The sequence below is a fragment of the Tamandua tetradactyla genome, chromosome 4, assembly GCF_023851605.1.
Source record: "Tamandua tetradactyla isolate mTamTet1 chromosome 4, mTamTet1.pri, whole genome shotgun sequence".
NCBI lineage: Eukaryota > Metazoa > Chordata > Mammalia > Pilosa > Myrmecophagidae > Tamandua > Tamandua tetradactyla.
This window is the reverse complement of record NC_135330.1, coordinates 35,692,707-35,712,968: the sequence shown is the minus strand read 5'-3', so window position 1 is coordinate 35,712,968 and position 20,262 is coordinate 35,692,707. Positions and strand designations below refer to the sequence as shown.

The window sequence follows — 20,262 nt, the reverse complement described above, 5'->3', positions numbered from 1 at the left end:
TTTCTTTTTACTGAGCCCAACCAAACGCCAATTGTGGCATTAATTAACAAATTCTGTCTAGTAAAAATAGGCTCCCAGCTCAGGTGAACCTGGTCAAAGTGGAGGTCGCTCATTGGGTTGACGGAAGAAGAAAAACAGAAAAGAAACGGAGGTTTTTGGGGCTGTGTTTCTACAAAGGCTTCACTGCCTTTATTCAGCCGCAGGACTTCTCAGGCTGCAACTGCCCCAGGCATAGGCAGAACCAAACTCATTTTGAGGGCTTGTCTGGAACTTGTGCCTTCCCCAGGGGAGGGGTGAAGCCAAACTAAGGTAGAATCCCTATGTTAAGGAATTTAGACACCAGAGCTTGGTAATTTGAAGCCATTAAAACCAGCCTACAGCCTCTTCTCTGTCTCCACCATGCCCCCAGCAGGGAGAGTCTGCCAAAGTTAAAGGTACCACATCATCTTATGCTGGTGGGACCTACAGGCAGACAAGCACTACATACTGGGCAGGATAAGAAAAACAGAACCCAGAGACTTCACAGGAAAGTCTTTCAACCTGCTGGGTCTCATCCACAAGGAAAACCGACTCAGGTGACTCTTTCCCCCTGATAGGAGGCCAGTTTGGTCTGGGAAAATCTGGCTGGGGTCTATAATACCTACGTAGACCCTCCTAAGGGTGGCGGGGAAAAGGCACCATACAAGCAGGGCAAGAAACAAGAAAACAAGAACTGAAAAATTCTCCTGTTAAACAAAACCTAAGCTAGAGGTCCAGATAAAGCTGAATTGAATGTCAAAGAACAGATAGACAACAAATTCACTCAACAAGAAAACCCTAGGTAAAAGAAGTGAAAGCAATCTCCAGAATAAACTAATTAAGGTAATTAAATGTCTAGACACCAGCAAAAAATAACAAATCACACCAGGAAAATTGAAGATATGGCCCAGTCATAGGAACAAACCAATAATTCAAATGAGATACAGGAGCTGAAACAATTAATCCAGAATATACGAACAGACATGGAAAACCTCATCAAAAACCAAAACAATGAATTGAGGGAGGATATAAAGAAGGCAAGGAATGAATAAAAAGAAGAAATCGAAAGTCTAAAAAACAAATCACAGAACTTATGGGAATGAAAGGCATGGTAGAAGAGATGAAAAAAAAATGGAAACCTACAATGGTACATTTTGAGAGGCAGAACATAGGATTAGTGAACTGGAGGACAGAACATCTGAAATCCGACAAGAAAAAGAAACTATAGGGGAAAAAATGGAAAAATATGAGCAGGGACACAGGGAATTAAGGACAATATGAAGTGCACGAATATATGTGTTGTGGGTGTCCCAGAAGGAGAAGAGAAGGGAAAAGGAGGAGAAAAACTAATGGAGATAATCACTGAAAATTTCCCAACTCTTATGAAAGACTTAAAATTACAGATCCAAGAAGTGCAGCGTACCCCAAAGAGAATAGATCCAAATAGACGTACTAAAAGATATTTACTCATCAAAATGTCAGAGGTCAAAGAGAGAGAACCTTGAAAGCAGCAAGAGAAAAGCAACCCATCACATACAAGGAAAACCCAATAAGACTATGTGTAGATTTCTCAGCAGAAAGCATGGAGGCAAGAAGACAGTGGGATGATATATTTAAATTACTAAACGAGAAAAACTGCCAACCAAGAATTCTATATCCAGCAAAACTGTCCTTCAAAAATGAAGGAGCAATTAAAACATTTTCAGACAAAAATCACTGAGAGAATTTGTGAATAAGAGACCAGCTCTGCAAGATATACTAAAGGGAACACTAGAGACAGATATGAAAAGACAGAAGAGAGAGCTGTGGAGAAGAGTGTAGAAAGGAAGACTATGAGTAAAGGTAAAAAGAAGGAAAATTAGATATGACATATAAAAGCCAAAAGGCAAAATGGTAGAAGAAAGTACTACCCGTGCAGTAATAACACTAAATGGTAATGGATTAAACTCCCCAATCAAAAGACATAGACTGGCAGAATAGATTTAAAAACAGGACCATCTATATGCTGTCTCTACTCAAATGACATGAGGGCAAGGACACAAATGGACACTTGCACACCAACCTTTATAGCAGCATTATTTACAATTTCCAAGAGATGGAAACAGCCAAAATGTCCATCAACAGACAAGTGGCTAAACAAGCTGTGGCATAGACACACGATGGAATATTATGCAGCTGTAAGACCGAATAAAGTTATGAAGTGTGTAACAACATGGATGGACCTTAAAGGCATTATGCTGAGTGAGATTAGCCAAAAACAAAAGGACAAATACTGTATGGTCTCACTGATATGAACTGACATTAGTGAATAAACTTGGAATATTTCATTGGTAACAGAGACCATCAAGAGATAGAAATAGGGTAAGATATTGGGTAATTGGAGCTGAAGGGATACAGATTGTGCAACAGGACTGAATATAAAAACTCAGAAATGGACAGCACAATACTACCTAACTGTAATACAATTATGTTAAAACACTGAATGAAGCTGAATGTGAGAATGATAGAAGGAGGAGGGTTGGGGGCATAAATGAAATCACAAGGAAAGATAGATGATAAAGATTGAGATGGTATAATCTAGGAATGCCTAGAGTGTATAATGATAGTGATTAAATGTACAAATTAAAAAAATATTTTTGCATGAGGAAGAACAAAGGAATGTCATTACTATAAGGTGCTGAAAACAGATGGTAATTAACATTTTAAAATTTTAACTAATGTGTGAGACTAAAGCAAAAAATGTTTATTTGGTACAAAATTTATATTTTGACTAGTGCATCTCCGAATATAACTTATGTAGATAGTTGGCTGAACAACATAAGTATATGGAACCTTGGGCAGGACATGAGATTTTGTTGATTTGTCCGGAGTGATACCCCAATGAATCCCAGAGGGATTTGATCAGTGAGTGGAAAAGTATTTGCCAAGTTCCCTTTGGGGAATGGTGAGAATGGGGGAAAATTCAACCTCCCCAACTTGAATTCTTGATATTCTCGCAAGTAGCGTAGACAACCAAAGCTATAGTATGAGCCCACAGTCTTGGGGTTTGTTCATATGAAACTTAACCCCACAAAGGATAGGTCAAGCCTACTTAAAATTAGGCCTAAGAGCCACCCCCAAGAGAACCTCTTTTGTTACTGAGATGTGGCCTCTCTCCAGCCAACATAACAAGCAAACTCACCACCCTCCACCTGTCTACGTGGGATATGACTCCCAGGGGTGTGGACCTTCCTGGCAACGTGGGACAGAAATCCTAGAATGAGCTGAGACTCAGCATCATGGGATTGAGAAACACTCTAGAATGAGCTGAGACCCAGCATTAAGGGATGAAATGAGTGAAATGAGACAAAGTGTCAATGGCTGAGAGATTCCAGACAGAGTCAAGAGGTTATCCTGGAGGTTATTCTTAGGCATTAAGTAGATATCACCTTGTTATCCAAGATGTAATGGAGAGGCTGGAGGGAATTGACTGAAAATGTGGAGCAGTGTTCCAGTAGCCATGTTTCTAGATGACGACTGTATAATGATATAGCTTTCACAATGTGACTATGTGATTGTGAAAACCTTGTGTCTGATGCTCCTTTTATCTATCTTGTCAACAGACGAGTAGAACATATGGAATAAAAATAAATAATAGGGGGAACAAATGTTAAAATAAATTTAGTTTGAAATGCTAGTGATCAATGAAAGTGAGGGGTAAGGGGTATGGTATGTATAATATTTTTTTCTTCTGTGTTTTTGTTTTATTTTTCTGTTGTCTTTTTATTTCTTTTTCTGAATTGATGCAAATGTTCTAAGAAATGATCATGATGATGAATATGCAACTATGTGATGATACTGTGAATTACAGGTTATATATGTAGAATGGAATGAACATATATTGAGAATGTTTGTGTCTCTTTCTTGTAATATTTTTTAAAAAATTAATTAAAAAAACAGCATTTCTACTATAGTACAACAAGTCTAAAATTTGGAAATTCAGGCATAATAGTCTATTATTTTACATAGAAAGAGGGTAAAAAACTGGCCATATCCCAGAAAGGAAGCACTTTAGGACTATGTGTGCTCAACATAAAACAATGAAATGACTTTTTGTATTGAAGGCATTGAACTACTGCTGAGGAATCCTCATTAGGGGGCATGGCACCCTTTAGAGACTATTAAAGAAGAGGGCTCCGAAGAGATCTGGGCACTGAAAAACAGTCAGAAAAACAAACATAAATGAACTCAGCATTAAAGTGAGCAGAGAATGTCTTTTTTTTTTCAAGTATTTTTGAAAGTCTAATATAAATAGGAAGTATTTTTAAAAGAAGTTTTCCCCCCTTTATATTTAAAAAACAGGAAAGAGCTAAATCCACTAAGAATTTAAGAATGTTTTAGAAGAAATGTTAGAAACTATAAACAAAAAAGAAAATCTACCTTCCCCCATCAATGGGTTAAAGATAACAACATAATGGCTTTTTCTATTAGTGTACCTCCCAGTCTTTTCCTGGCCAAAGTCAAAAAACCTCAAGGATACACACACACAAAAAAATTTAAAACTCTCTCCTTCCTATTTCAATGCCATTTGAACAAAAAACTGTAGGAGTTGGCTTCAAATTTAGCATTGTTATGAAATGTGAATTCTTAAAACATGGAGGCAACTAGTTAAATTCTTGAGTCACTAAAATCAATGGTGGAAAATAAAAGTATACTAAAATGTTTAGTATGTGTTTTCCTAATACAACAGGTAAGGGAGAGCTGGCAGCAATATATATCATACTTAATTCTCTAAATCCCCTCTCTCACCTAATAAAAATTGATTCTAGGTACAGAGTTAACTGTTATATTTCTATTCTCACAAACGATGCAGCATAACAGAAGACAAAACCTTTGAAATAATCATGAAAATGTCTCTAATAATGCTGTTTCTATGGTAACTGCTGCAGTCAGATCCCTGAATTTGAACAAGGTCACCTCACCATCCTTTTACTCTTGTCCCTTCCATAAAATGGAGCCTTTGCAAGAGTGCGCATAACATTTAATAGAGAACTATCTATTTGGTAAACCATATTGGATTTATTCTTTTAGCTCAATGACTATTTCTAAAAATCTAAGTTTTCTGATGCCTTTTTTTGGAGTACTGCCTAAGAAAACAACAGAAAATAAATTCTATTTTTGATCATCATTTAATGTCAAAATTTCAAGCACTGGTCCCCTCTGAGTTATCGTCTTCATTTTTCCCTCTGTTTTAGGCTTCTTGATAATAATTTTTAATCATGTAACTATTTCATAAGTAGCAACATCATAAAAGTTTTTTTTGAATTTTAGGAATATGATTAAAATATACTAAGTAATGGTCCATCTAAAAATGTCATTTAAAAAAAAAAACTGTAGGGTGGTACAGCAGAGGCTCAGTGGCAAAATTCTCACCTGCCATGCAGGAGACCCAGGTTCGATTCCTGGTGCCTGCCTATGCAAAAAAAAAAAAGAAAAAAAAAAAAGACTGTAACATAAATTGCGTTCAATGACCAAAAAGCTATGCTGTGAGCAAAAAGCCAAACATTCCTAACTGATATTTGCTCAGTGAAACACTACCACCCCCTCACCCCTCAAAGGCAATCAAAGGGGTATCTCTTAAAAAGACTTGCCTTAAAGGAAGACACACATATATCAGCTCTATGCAGCAAAAGGAATTTTTATTTTCAATTACTTGGCATTTTGGAATTTATAAGGTGATCTCATGTGCATTATTTTATTTAATTCTTACAACAAATCTGGGAAGTAACAGAATAGGTACTATTATCTCCATTTTAGAGAGGTGGCTTTCTCTAAAGGAAGAAGCCCTAGGCTGAAGACAAACAGACTGGGAAAACAGCATTTTTACCACTCAAGACATTTATGGCATTGGGCAAAACACATAATGGGATAACCGGAATGATCCTTTATTTAATGTAGACAATACGATGTAGCTGAGATACTACCTCTGCGAAGTCTGTAAATATTCTACCCCAAAGGCATACAAGGCTGGGCGATGGACTTATGCTGTGGACTATTTTGCTACACTGCTTACCTCTTTATATGCTAAGCCTTTCTATTTGTCCATTTCCCTGACTAGATTATAAACTTTTAAGTGCAGATATTGTGTTTTGTTGGTTGCTATAGCTCTCATGCCTAGCACAGGCCTGATACGTGAAGTGTTCTCAACAAATACTTGCTGAATGCACTCACTCCTCTACCCATTCATCCACCCATCCATCCACACACCCACTCATCTACCTACCCACCTACTTATCATTCATCCATCTAGAATTAAGAACTGAGTTGTTTACAAAAGCATGTATATAAACATGTTAATACGAAGTTAAAACTTTTTATGATTTGGCTGATTGGTTTCCCAATTAGGGTATATGGCACATATTTTTCTCCAAGAAAGAGAAAAAAAAGTGGTCAAGAGAGATCAAGTGGAGATGAGAGGCTATTCTGGAGGCAACTCTTTTGCAAGCTTCAATACATAGTGCTGATAGCCATGGTTTGCTAACCCCCATAAATTAGATGACTGTAATCTGCAGCAACAAGAGTTTTGAAGAATGTGATAAAATAAAAGCATTTCATAAAAAAATACCATGTTGGCAAACATATACTAAGATTAATAAGAAGTCTCTAAAATTAATGACCATATGTAAGTCCCACTTAGGCATTTTTGGTACACTGCCCAGAAAGTGAGAAATAAAAACTTCATTGATTGGTTAACAAATTCTTTATCATTCAGGCTATTTCTAACTTGTTTTCGATAAAGAAAACCTGGTAGATCACTAAAAGTAATTGTTGATCAAAGAGCTCTGTGGACTTCTGGGGGGCACATAACTCAAAAGTTGTTCAAAAAATGGAGTGACATTGCAACAACAAATCTTCTATCCTTACATAAAAACTAAAAAAGAAGGAGTAACAATGAATAATATAAATTATTATATTTTATAACAATGAATTTATATTATTCATTGTTACTTGAGTATATAATGATAGTGACTACATGTACAAATTTAAAAATGCTTTTGCAGGAGGAAGAACAAAGGACAGTCAATAGTGCAGGGTGTTGAAAATAGATGGTAATTAATATTTTAAAATTTTAACTTATGTGTGAGACTAAAGAAAAAATGTTTATTTGGTAAAAAATTAATATTTTGACTAGTGCAGTTCCTAATATAACTTCTGTGGACAGCTTAACTGAACATCATAAGTACATGGAACCTTGGGTGGGGCATGGGATTTTGTACGTTTGTCCAGAGTGATGCCCCGATAAATCTCAGAGTGATTTAAACAGTGAATAAAAAAGTATTTGCAAAGTCCCCTTGGGGGAATGGTGAGAAGGGAAAAATTCAACTTCCCCAAGTGGAAATTACTGATATTCTCACAAGAAGTGGGGACAACCAAAGCAATAGGCAGAGCCCCCAATCTTGGGATTTGTTCACATGAAAATTAAACTGCAAAGGATGGGCTAAGCCTACTTGTAATTGGGCCTGAGAGTTACCCCCAAGAGAACCAACCTCTTTTTTTGCTTGGATGTGGCCTCTCTCTCTCAACCAACACGACAAAGGAGGCTCACTGCCCTCCCCCTCTCTGCGTGGGACATAATTCCATGGGGTGTGGACCTTCCTGGCAACATGGGACAGACATCCTAGAATGAGCTAGGACTCAGCATCAAGGGATTGAGAAAGCCTTCTCGACCAAGGTGGGGAGGAGCAAAATGAGACAAAGTAAAGTGTCAATGGCTGAGAGATTCCAGAGTCAGGAGGTTATCCTGGAGGTTATCCTGGAGGTTATTCTTATCCATTAAATAGATATCACCTTTTTAGTTAAGGTGTAATGGAGAAGCTGGAGGGAGCTGCTGAAAATGTAGAGCTGTGTTCCAGTAGCCATATTTTTTGAAGATCATTGTATAATGATATAGCTTTCGCAGTGTGACTGTGTGATTGTGGAAGGCTTGTGTCTGATGCTCCTTTTATCTACCTTTTTGACAGACAAGTGAAACATACAGATTAAAAGTGAATGAAGGAGGGTACAAATGTTGGAATGGGTTTAATAGATTGAAATGTTGGTGATTGATGGGGCTGAGGGGTGAGGGGTATTGTATGTATGAATTTTTTGTTTTCTTTTCATTTCTTTTTCTGGATTGATGCAGATGTTCTAAGAGGTGATCACAGTGATGAATGTACAACTATGCGATGATATTGTGAATTACTGATTATATATGTAGAACAGAATGATATGTTAAGAATGTTTTTGTTCATTTGTTAAATTTTTTAATAAATAAATAAATAAATAAAATTTTTTAAAAAGATACAGATAATAGAAAGATTTAGCAATTTTTGTTTTAAAATGTGAATATTTAAAATACCCTGGAAATTACACCCTTCGTAATTAAGGCTTAAGACGAAAATTTTCAGATATCAACTTAAAAATGTGCAAGAAGGAATAAACCCTGGGGACAATGTGTTGTGCAAAATAACTCAGAAACAGAAGAACAAATATGCTACTGTCTCTTTCAGAAAATATTTATAAGAAAATTGGAGCCTAGGCTGTAAGTTCTTACAGCAGCTATACTTAGTCTGAAGTTGTAAGTGTATTTCTAGATGCTGAGACACTGAGCTATACGTGTATCAGCTGGTATTTCTCTGGGACTTTCAGTAACTCTGTGACACCTGGGACCCAGAGATGGAGTGCTCCAGCCCTGAAGGTTAGCACAGTTAGGTATACTAACAGTCAAAGTAACCAAAAGGGAGATTAAGTCTCAATTAGAGTTAAAAATGAAGCCAAACTGTCCGGGTCTAACGTAAATCAGAATACAGGGTAAAAAATGATAGTATGTGCACTCTAGATCTTCACCAACTGTATGGGATCAAAGGCAGAACAGTTTATTATGTATAGAACCTAAATTTTTTCTAACATATTATCTAAATCAACCTGTCTGGATAGCTCATTTGAATGGACCAGACTTCTGGGTCTAGAGTGGGATAAGGCCTTGTAGTTTGGTGTAGTGTAGTGTAATGGTGGGATGCATCTCAGTTTGTGGTAGGCTGATAATTGGAAAGTATTGCTGGAGTCTCTTGAGGATCCGAAGGAAAAAACAGATATAAATATGGAACTATTAAACTTTTCTACCTGGGAAGCTCTGGGTACCCTCTCAATGATTGGGGACTCCCACCAAAATGGGCCAGGCACTTGATTTTGAGGCTTGCCCTTATAAAACTTGTATCTGGGGCAGAAGAAGCTAAGGCTGCCCATAGCCTCCTTGTTGCCCAGTTGTGGTCTCTCTTTCTCTAGGCCCAACTCTTGCAAGGAAAGTAATTGCCCTCCCCACCTGTGTGGGACATAACATTCAGGGGTGAAAGTCTCCCTGGTGGCGTGGGGCATGGCTACCAGGAATGTGTCTGGTCCTGGCCCCATGGGATTAACAACACCTTCCAGACCAACGGGAGAAAAAGGGACATTAAAAGATGCTTAATAAAATAAGGCATCAGTGGCTAAGAGAGATCAAGTGGAGTTGAGAGGCTCTTTAGGAGGCAACTCTTATGCAAGCTTCAATCAGATAGTGCTGATAGCCATGGTTTGCTAACCCTCAACCAGCATCACTCCTGTTGACTCTTGAGAACATGCAGGGCTTGAATTGAGACTTTATAAAGGTTTCATGCACTTAGTTTGCTTTCCTGGAACCTATAATTCCTGGAGGAATCCTAGGTCAGATAAACCCTTAAGCCCAGAGGGACCAGCCTCTCCAAGATTATCAATTAATTACACCCCCCTATTTTTGAGTGTTGACACCTCTTTACAACACAAAAAGTCAGAATGGACATTGCTCAGGGATCTTTACGGATTGGGAGAATGATCAGGGAGAAGAAGGAGGTATAACAGAGGGAATAGGTTTAGGTAAAGAAGTATGACTGCTGAATCACTATATTAATATTCCATCTAGCCTCCAGTTTTTAGGAGCAGCCACAAGGAAAAATATGAGATGGTAGAATAGCAGTCCATGACAAATTCTGGGGTCTGTTCTATAACTACCTGTTGGAATGTGCTTTGAAAATTATTGCTTTTTTCTTTCTTTGCTTTGTTATATTTTATAGTAAAAGTGTTAAAAAATGTGGAAGAGGCAAACAAGTTTAGAAAATTCTTTAAAGGGTACACAAACACAATATTATTCAAACCATTGTTTCTCTAGCTTTGGAGTGTCTGCAGATTTGAGAAATTCAGATTTTCAGGCTTTTACTGAATAATATCAATAGAATTAATAATACAGTAGGATCTAAAGTATTCAGCCAAAACAAAAAAACCCAAAATAGGGATAGAAGAAAATAAAGGATTCATAATAACTCAGTAAAAGGAGTCATGTATCAAACCAGTCCATGCCTGGACTATATGACAGCATTCCTTAGCAAGACTTAAAATCATGAAAGCTCCAGGGATGTTTCCTTCACTGAAGGACTTAGTTAAATTACAGCTTTTAACAAGAGTGCTAACAGGGTGGTAAAATCATTAGCTACATTTATCAATGCTGTTCTAACAGCTAAATCTACTGCAAAAAGTGGATGTTTGTTAGTGCACATTCTGCTGGAACAAATTCAAGCAATATTAAAACAATGCCCTAATCCTTCATGACCATCAAACATACCTTAGACAAATAGTCTTCGAGCACTAGCTAAGGATCCTAAAATATAGCCTCTCTCTCGATTTAAAAAAATTCACTGAAAAAATTTCACCAAAGTATTTTAAAATAGCTTTAATAATCTCAATTAGTAACTTTTCTTTCCCACTTACAGATAAGAAAGTGTAGCCTCTAAGGTGTTGGCTGATGTTGATTTAAATAGACAAAGAAGGAATGCACTTTGGTAAAAGAAGTGAGGTCTCTGACTGACAGTTCTTAGAACAAGGTTAAAAATTCTAATGGAGTGACTGCATGTGGCTCAGAACCTAAAAGCTTTTTTATCCACCCAACAGAAGAACAGCCTCAAGTAATGAAGGGTTGCCATGGGAATAAGAAACTAGAGGGATGAGAGAACTAGATTTGCAGTTAAATGGGCTGGAAACAATACTTCTACTTAGTGAAGGAAAGCGATTAAAAATATACATGATTGCCAGAGGGGATCTTTTTCACCTAGTATTTCCCCCAACATCATTAACGAACAAGGAAGTCTGAAAAAAATGAAAACCCAATGTATCCACAGACAGAGCTCATTAAACATAATTCAGGATTTCAAACATTATCACAGATCCTTCCCATTCTGTATGAGTGCTTCTCTTCAAATGGTAATTGTTAGTAAATATTGGAATGAGACTAAAATTATGTTCAAGAAAAAACTGGTAGTAGATTACAAATTATGAGAGGCACGGGTGTGGGTGGGGAATGGGAGTTAATGCTTACAGATATAGAGCTTTTGTTTGGGACAATGGAAGAGTTTTGGTAAGAAAAGGTGGTAACTGTAGCAGGCATTGCGAATGTAATTAACATCACTAAATTGTATACCTGGAAGTGGTTAAAAAGGGAAATGTTATGCTGTATATATGCTACCACAGTAAAAAACAGACAGACAAAACAAACTGGTATAACTAAAGGAACCACAACTACAATAGTTAAAAAAACAAAACTAAAACAACATATGACAAATGGAAAAGTAACCAGGATAAGAAACAGATTCATAGAATACCTTTGTGAGTGCTGTAAAGAGCCGCAAACGTCACCATGAAGAAAGTTGTGGAATATTTGCCAGCATTAACTAAATGAGGAAAGGCCCTTTTTGTGTCTCGGTATCGGCGCAGGCACTGGATGAAGCGAAGCCAAGCAGGAATGCACTGAACAATGGCCCGCACACCATAATAATATTTATGGCAAAATTCTGGCTCTGTGAAGATTTCAAAGAAGAAAAAATTACAAGGATAAAAAAATTACTTGAACATATCACTTAGCCATATAGTGTAATCACTAGCAGGTCCATAAAAACAAGGAGCCTTGGTTTCAGAATCACTTTCTTCTTTGCAACTTCTGTATTCTTAAAACTTTTTAGTGGTAGGAAAGTACAGGAGGGAAGGCAAAATACGTAAGTGGTACTAGTGGGAAAATTTGCCCTCTTATATTTTTATCTGTCTTGGAGTATGTGATAAAACTGCAAGAAAATCCCAAACTAACCAAAACGGAAAAACCTGGATGGGTCTGGCTATGTAATTTGAAACACCTGAAAAGCTGCAATGCTCACTGGTGTTTCTAGCTAATTTCATGAACTCCAAGCCACTCCAACATTATAAACTCATAGTAGGTTGTGCATGTTCTTGTGCCTTTTTTTTTTAATCAAAGACTGTCTTAGAATTCTAGGAATGTAGTACCTTGTTATCGACCTACATAGAATTGTGATCCACTGGCAATAAAAAATGTGTCAGCATTGGCTTCATCAACCTTTGTTAGATGTAACATAATCTATCTAAATTAGAGATTTATCATTAAAGCAAAATTCTTTAATAACTGGCATGAGTTAAGTGTGAGAACAAAAGCCGAAAGGAAAAAGGGTCCCAAATAAGAATTAAAAAACAATCTGGGCGATGCAATGGTGGCTCAGTAGCAGAATCTTCGCCTGCCATGCCAGAGACACAGGCTCGATTCCCGGTACCTTCCCATGATAAAAACAAAAAGAAAATAAACAATCTATAATGACTTTCTCAAAGCACCATATTATAAAACATACTGTGATGGCAAATTATTGGCACTAAAGCATTTGTGCTTTAGTACAACTGGTAGTACAGCTACCAATGTACTAGAACTTTTGTTTTTTTACTTTGAGTCTTAGGATTCTTTAAGCATAATTTGTAAATCTCTTGGCAAATAGATGGTTAAAATTATAACACATAATTTAAGATCCGAATTATATCAGATAAAGAGATTGCTAAAAAGTGGGACATGACTCCCAGGGGTATGGACCTTTCTGGCAATGTGGGACAGAAATCGTAGAATGAGCTGAGGCTCAGCATCAAGGGATTGAGAAAACCTTCTCGACCAAAAGGGGGAAGAGTGAAATGAGACAAAGTGTCAATGGCTGAGAGATCCCAAACAGGGTTGAGGTTATCCTGGAGGTTATTCTTAGGCATTAAGTAGTTATCACCTTGTTATCCAAGATGTAATGGAGAGGCTGGAGGGAATCGCCTGAAAATGTAGAGCAGTGTTCCAGTAGCCATGTTTCTAGATGATGATTGTATAATGATATAGCTTTCACAGTATGACTGTGTGATTGTGAAAACCTTGTGTCTGATGCTCCTTTTATCTACCTTGTCAACAGACGAGTAGAACATATGGAATAAAAATAAATAATAGGGGGAACAAATGTTAAAATAAATTTAGTTTGAAATGCTAGTGATAAATGAAAGGGAGGGGTAAGGGGTATGGTATGTATAATTTTTTTTTCTGTTTTCATTTTATTTCTTTTTCTGAATAGTTGCAAACGTTCCAAGAAATGATCATGATGATGAATATGCAACTATGTGATGATATTGTGAATTACTGGTTATATATGTAGAACAGAATGATCAAAATAGGAATGTTTGCGTTTGGTCTTTTTTGGTATTTAAAGAAATAAAAAAATAAAAATAAGTAAAATTAAAAAAGCTGAAAGTTAAATGTCTTTACCTGCCTGAAGTACCCGGGCTTTTATGTACTACATTCCTTTTAGTGTTTTATTGTTTACACAAAAGACAAATGATATTTTAAAATTAAGAAAAAAAAAGAGTGCCAAATACATTTAATTCAGTCTACAATATTATTGGATGAGTTTTCACCATGACCTTCATTTTCTCAGTCATCATTCCCAATATTTTTTGATTTACATTGACAATGTAGTAGTATGGATATACATTCTTAACCTACCTCCTGAATCATCTGGCAACAGGCCCTCATTTTCATTCCATTTGAGTTCAAAACTGTAGAAGCAGATCATATATTCCAGGTCCATCAATATCACTGACAGGCTGTTCAGCTGATCGGCCAGCCAGAAATCAGCAAAGCCTACTTTATGCAAGGGGGCTGTAAATACGCGAAACTGGGAGAAAGAAAAAGATGAGAAAACACAGAAACAAGAAGTCATATTAAATTTCTCTAATTCATGTCTGACCATGAATTCATGTCTGACTGGTTTAACTGATAAAACGGAGACTAATGAACCAATCACAAACACAGGGACCTGCCAGAACAGGTCCTAGGTTGAGAATTAGTAGTGAGGGGAATGAATGAGTTGAATGGATAACTAAGAAAGGAAATTAAAAAAAAGGAATAACTACTGTTAGAAAATAAAAAGCAGAGAAGAAGGAAGAGTGTAAGTCAAAAGCACAGAGAGGGACAGAAGCACTGGGACAAAGTCTAGGGTGGATTTTGCAGGAGACCCAAGGACTAAGGTATAATTTCTGTAACTTTCTCCCATTTTATCTGACTGAATAAAAAGCTCTACTTTGCCTACAAAAGAAGGGCAGGGAAGGGTTGTACACATTCTGAAGGTGTGTCTTATCCTCTAATCAAAGTCACTCTTGTTTCACTATGCTATGGTGATGACTATGTTTATTTTAAAATTGGGCCACTCAGCCAACTTAGTGGGAGAAAATATTCGGAAACCACATATTGGGTAAAGGCTTGATATCCTGTGTACATAAGACAATTATACAGCTCAACAACAAAAGATCAAACAACTCAATTATAAAATGGGCAGAGGAAATGAATAGGTACTTTTCTGAAGAACAAATACAGATGACTAAAAAGCACATGAAGAGGTGTTCATCTTCATTGGCTGTAAGGAAATGCAAATTAAGAGGACAATGAGATACACCTCACACCTATAAGAATGGCTGCTATTAAACAGGAAACTATAAATGTTGGAGAGGATACAGAGAAATTGGAACACTTATTCACATTGGTGGGAATGTAAAATGGTTCAGCCATTGTGGAAGTCAGTTTGGCGATTCCTCAGAAAACTAAATATTGATTTGCCCTATGACCCAGCAATACCAATACTCAGTATATACCCAGAAGAGTTGAGGGCAATGACAGGAACACGCATTTGCACACTGATGTTCATTAGCAGCACTATTCACAATTGCCAAGAGATGGAAACAATCTAGGGGCCCATCAACAGACGAGTGGATAAACAAAATGTGGTATATGTATATATATATGATGGAATATTATGCAGCATTTAGACAAAATGATGTCCTGAAACATAACAACGTGGATAAACCTTGAGGTCATAATGATGTGTGAAATAAGCCAGACACAAAAGGACAGATACTGTATGATTCCATTATTATGACTGTGATAAAGCCGCCAGTGTTTTGGAGAATATAGAAGGAAAAATGTGAGTTGAGGGCATGGTAGTCCATGACAAACTCTGGGAACTGTTCTGTAGCTGCTTATTGAAGTGTGCTTTGAAAATTATTGCTTATTTTCTTTCTTTTCTTCGTGTGTGTGTGTATATATATATATGTTATATTTTATAACAAAAAAATGGTTTAAAAAACCTAGGCAGTTATAGTAATATTAGATTAAATAATTTCCTGAAATCAAAACTTTGAAAATAATTAGTAACATAGCTCACTATTTTAGCAAAGCTGATTATCTGTAATAACTTTTTACTTGATAATTTGAGAACATATGGTCTTGTTTTTTTTTCCTTATTTTTAACTTTTTTATTGTATAGTATAACATACATACAAAGCAAAGAAATAAAAAGCAACAGTTTTCAAAGCACTATTCAACAAGCAGTTACAGGACAGATCCCAGAGTTTGTCATGGGCTACCATAAAATCATCTCAGATTTTTCCTTCTAGCTGCTCCAGAATATAGGAGGCTAGAAGGCTTAAATATATTTTATCATCACAATCAACTTTTTTCCTTTTTTTTTGTGAAAAATAACATATATACAAAAAAAGCAATAAATTTCAAAGCATAGACCACAATTAGTTGTAGAACATATTTCAGAGTTTGACATGGGTTGCAATTCCACAATTTTAGGTTTTTACTTCTAGCTGCTCTAAGATACTGGAGACTAAAAGAGATGTCAATTTAATAGTTCAGCAATCATTTTCATTTGTTAAATCCTATCTTCTCTGTATGACTCCACCATCACCTTTGATCTTTCTGTCCCTCTCTTTAGGGGTGTTCGGGCCATGGCTATTCTAAATTTTTCATATTGGAAGGGTCTGACACTAATACGGGGTAGGGAGACGGAACTATCTGATGTTCTGGAGAGGTTGGGCCCCCTAGGTCTCAGGACATATTCAGACTAGGGACCCATTTGGAGGTTGTAGGTTTCTGGAAAGTTACTCTACTGCACAGAACCCTTGTGGAATCTTCTAGTTGTTCTTTAGGCTTAAATATTTTTTTAATCAAATCAAATGGTATTTAAGGTAGTGTTTAAAACTTAGAATTTAAGAAACTCTGATATCTCTATCTATAGATTTTTTTTCCTTCCTTGCTTTAATTTTAAATTGGTTTATGAAACATATTGCACAAACAGGCTTTACGATGATTACTTAGATTTTTTTTTTTTTTTTTTTTTTTTTGAGAGGGAGGAAAGGAAGGAAAGACAGAGAAGGAAAGAAGGGAGGAAGAAAGGGAAACATTTTTAAACATTTTCTTGTTTTTATTATATTTCGTTTGTTTGTTTATTTTTTACATGGGCTGGGGCCGGGAATCGAACCGGGGTCCTCCGGCACGGCAGGCAAGCACTCTTGCCCGCTGAGCCACCGCGGCCCGCCCAGATTTTTTTTTTTTAATATGGCTATGGATAAGCTAACTAAGATATCCATTTTAGGTGGTTAAGATTTCCATATGTTAATTGTAAAAATATTTGCATCTTCATATTTTCCTAAAATCAGGAAAATATTTAGTAACATAGATCAGTATCGCAATGCAGATATTTGTAAAAACTTTCTACTTGATATTTTGAGAACATTCAGTTTTGACAACTGATCAAATGGTATCTAAGCTGGTGTTTAATTTTAGAATTTAAGAACTTTGCTATCTGAATTTATAAATTTTTTTCCTTGTTGCCTTAACTTTAATGGTTTATGAAATTTATTGCCCAAACCCAGGCTTTATAGTGATTATATGGATACTTTATTTAAATATGCCTATGGTTAAGCTAACTAAGATGTCCATTTTTGGTGGTTCTAAGTATAGTGTTTGTTTTCTTAAAAAACAAAGAACAGTGACATCTACAAGATTGAATCAAGATTAAAACATGGCTTTTCTAGGGTACATATTTTCAAACCAGCACATCTTCTCAACATGAAAAAATCAGAACTGGCATTCCCCATAGATCCCTAGATATTGGGAAAAGGATTAAAAGAGAAGGAGGAGGTATAACAGAGAAAATGGGATTTAACAAACAATAATGGCTGCTAAATCACTATACTGATACTCCTTCTAGCTTCCAGTGTTTTGGGGCAGATATAAGGAGAAATCTGAGATGGTGGAATGGTAGCTCATGACAAAATTCTGGGATCTCTTCTGTAACTGCTTGTTGAAGTGTGCTTTGAACATTATTGCTTTTTTCTCTGTTTTGTATACATGTTATATTATACAATAAAAAAACATTTTAAAATAATAATAAAAAGAGTATAGACCAAAAAATAAAAGATTATGTTGATGAATACACAACTATGTGATGATATTGTGCACCACTGACTGAATATTGTGGATGGACTGTATTCAGTGTGAAGATTCCTCAATAAAAAATATTAAAAAAGAAATTGGGCCACAAAAATCAGCCTTGTCCTGCTCTTCTGAAAACAATGGTATAATAGCTTAAATTTACTAAATACTAGCCCATGCTGTATGTTTTTCTAAGTGCTTATATATGCATTAGCTTGCTTAATACCCATAACAATTCTTTGAGCTAGATACTATTTATATCTCCATTTTACAGAGGACCTACAGCAAACTCATCTTGACCTATTCTGTGGAACTGCAGAAGCCTGTCAACCATAGCAAAGGGAAATCCCTGCACTGCAAAAAAGGGAAGAATTAGCAGTCACCAGAAATAGACTCAACTATGCCGACTGCATGGAGAGGCCTTGTGTGAAGTGAAAATGGTATAAATGCAGATTTAATCCCCATCTTGTTAGCCCACTTCTATATCACACAACAGAAAACACTCCTGAAATAAGGAATTCTAACTAAGCAATAGTTCTGAGAAAATGAGTCAATATCTTTACCTCCCCTGCTATCAGTCATATTCATTTAGTTGAATATTCACCCTGGGTGTCTAATGGCTCTCAAATTCCGCCATTTCCCCTCATTCTTTCTCTAAATACCTCCCTTTATTATTTCAGGGACATAAATGGCTATATTATGAAACAATTCTGGGTGTCACCTACATATGACAGATACTGCTTGGAGTTTTGAAAGTTAGACCATTGTGTCTGTGGGACACAATGCAGGCTTTGAGATATTATTTTTGGGTGTTGATATGTTTTGAGTCCATGGTTTGGTCTCTTTTCAGAGAGTGCAATAAGCCAGAGAGACAAGTCAACAGATTGGATTTCTTCATAATCATTTTAATATTCAGTCACAGAGTAATGCTATACCGTTTATAACTATAAGCTTCCAGATATACCAAACTCTTTCTGGGAGGGTGGGATATTAGCCTTCTGTGCATGAAGGGATCCTGGTGCCAGTTTACATAATGTTTTAAGACACTCTAGGCTACAGAATGAAATGAAAAGATTTAATGATACAGAGCAATGGGTAAATTTAGGATATAACACCAAAAGATCAGCTAGTATAACTAACTCAATCTCCAGTCAAGGACTATTGTGAAATTGGTAAGCCTAGGGCACACATCTTCTTTTTAACAGACATGGGATAAATGGCCACTACTCTCATAACTTCCGAAACCCAGCCTCAAAACTTGGCTAATATAGAACACCTTTATAAGACAGAAGAGGAGAATGAATTAAATAAGAAACAAAGGGATGAAAAGATGGGATTGGAAAATGGAGGGAGGGCCATAAAAATAAAAAGAAACTGGGAGGTTTTAAGATACTAATATTCAGATCTTTTCATGGATGATCAAAATATAAAATCATTTAATTTCTTAAGCCAACACCTACATTTTCTTTAAAAAAAAGAAAAAAAAACTATGAGGAAGGAAAATTTTCAGAAAAGAAGAAAAAAAGGAAAAAATATATCTTTAGCAAAGATTTATTAAGTATTTATTATATGTCAGATATTGTGGAGCTATAGTGATAAATAAAACATGGTCCCTACCCTCAAAAATCTCAAAGACCCATAGTCTAGAGGGGAGATGATTCATTGTGTAATAATATGAAAACCAGAGACTATTATGGGTATCTGATGTTTTACCCACATACACAAAAAAGCTACTAAGATGTCACTACAAAGAATATGTTACCTTTCATCTTCCTAAACATCATCTTCTAAGTTAATGTGGGTAAATAATTAAGAAGATGAAGTCTCAATTTCTATATTTTATTTTTTTGTTTTTTAATTTCTATATTTTAGAACTTTATAATAATTTTTTTCCAAGTTCTAATTTTTTTTTTTTTTTTTTTTTTTAGAGGGAGGAAAGGAAGGAAAGACAGAGAAGGAAGGAAGGATGGAAGGAAGGAAGGGAGGAAGAAAGGGAAACATTTTTAAACATTTTCTTGTTTTATTATATTTTGTTTGTTTGTTTGTTTTTTACATGGGCTGGGGCCGGGAATCGAACCGGGGTCCTCCGGCACGGCAGGCAAGCACTCTTGCCCGCTGAGCCACCGCGGCCCGCCCAAGTTCTAATTTTTATATTACCCTAGTTTTAATCAAAGTTATACAACTTATATAAAGTAACTAACAGGTCTAACTGCTAAATGTTAAGTGTTTTAAGAGAAAAGATCAGGGAGCCCAACTGCCTGGGTTCATATCCCTTCTGCATTACTCACTAGTTGTGTGAGGATAGGCAACATCTCTGAATCTTGGTTTCCTCATTTGTAAAATGGGAATTAATAGTAGATCCAGTCTCATGGGTTATTAACAGCAAAACCAAGAAATCAGTTAGAAGAACCGTCACCCAGATATTCCTCAAGATTGGAAGATAGTTATCAAACGAGAGGGAGGAACTGTAATAAAAAATTAGGATTTAAGGGATGATTCTGATTACTGAATCATTAAATAGATATTCCTTTTTTGCTTTCTGGGATATTGGAGTAGACAGGAAAATATATGAAAGCCCTAAACTATAA

At 36.2% G+C, this 20,262-nt stretch overlaps 1 protein-coding gene across 2 annotated transcripts in view; it reads right to left on the bottom strand.

Moving 5' to 3' along the window:
* XPR1 (xenotropic and polytropic retrovirus receptor 1) overlaps positions 1-20,262 on the bottom strand; it is a 309,953-nt gene that overhangs the window by 58,132 nt on the left and 231,559 nt on the right. For both annotated transcript variants that reach the window (XM_077157163.1, XM_077157164.1), the window contains exons 10-11: positions 13,901-14,072; positions 11,700-11,894 (exon numbers count right to left, since the gene is read on the bottom strand). In XM_077157163.1, the coding sequence (XP_077013278.1) occupies positions 11,700-11,894; positions 13,901-14,072 (367 nt within the window). The remainder of the gene's footprint in view (positions 1-11,699; positions 11,895-13,900; positions 14,073-20,262) is intronic.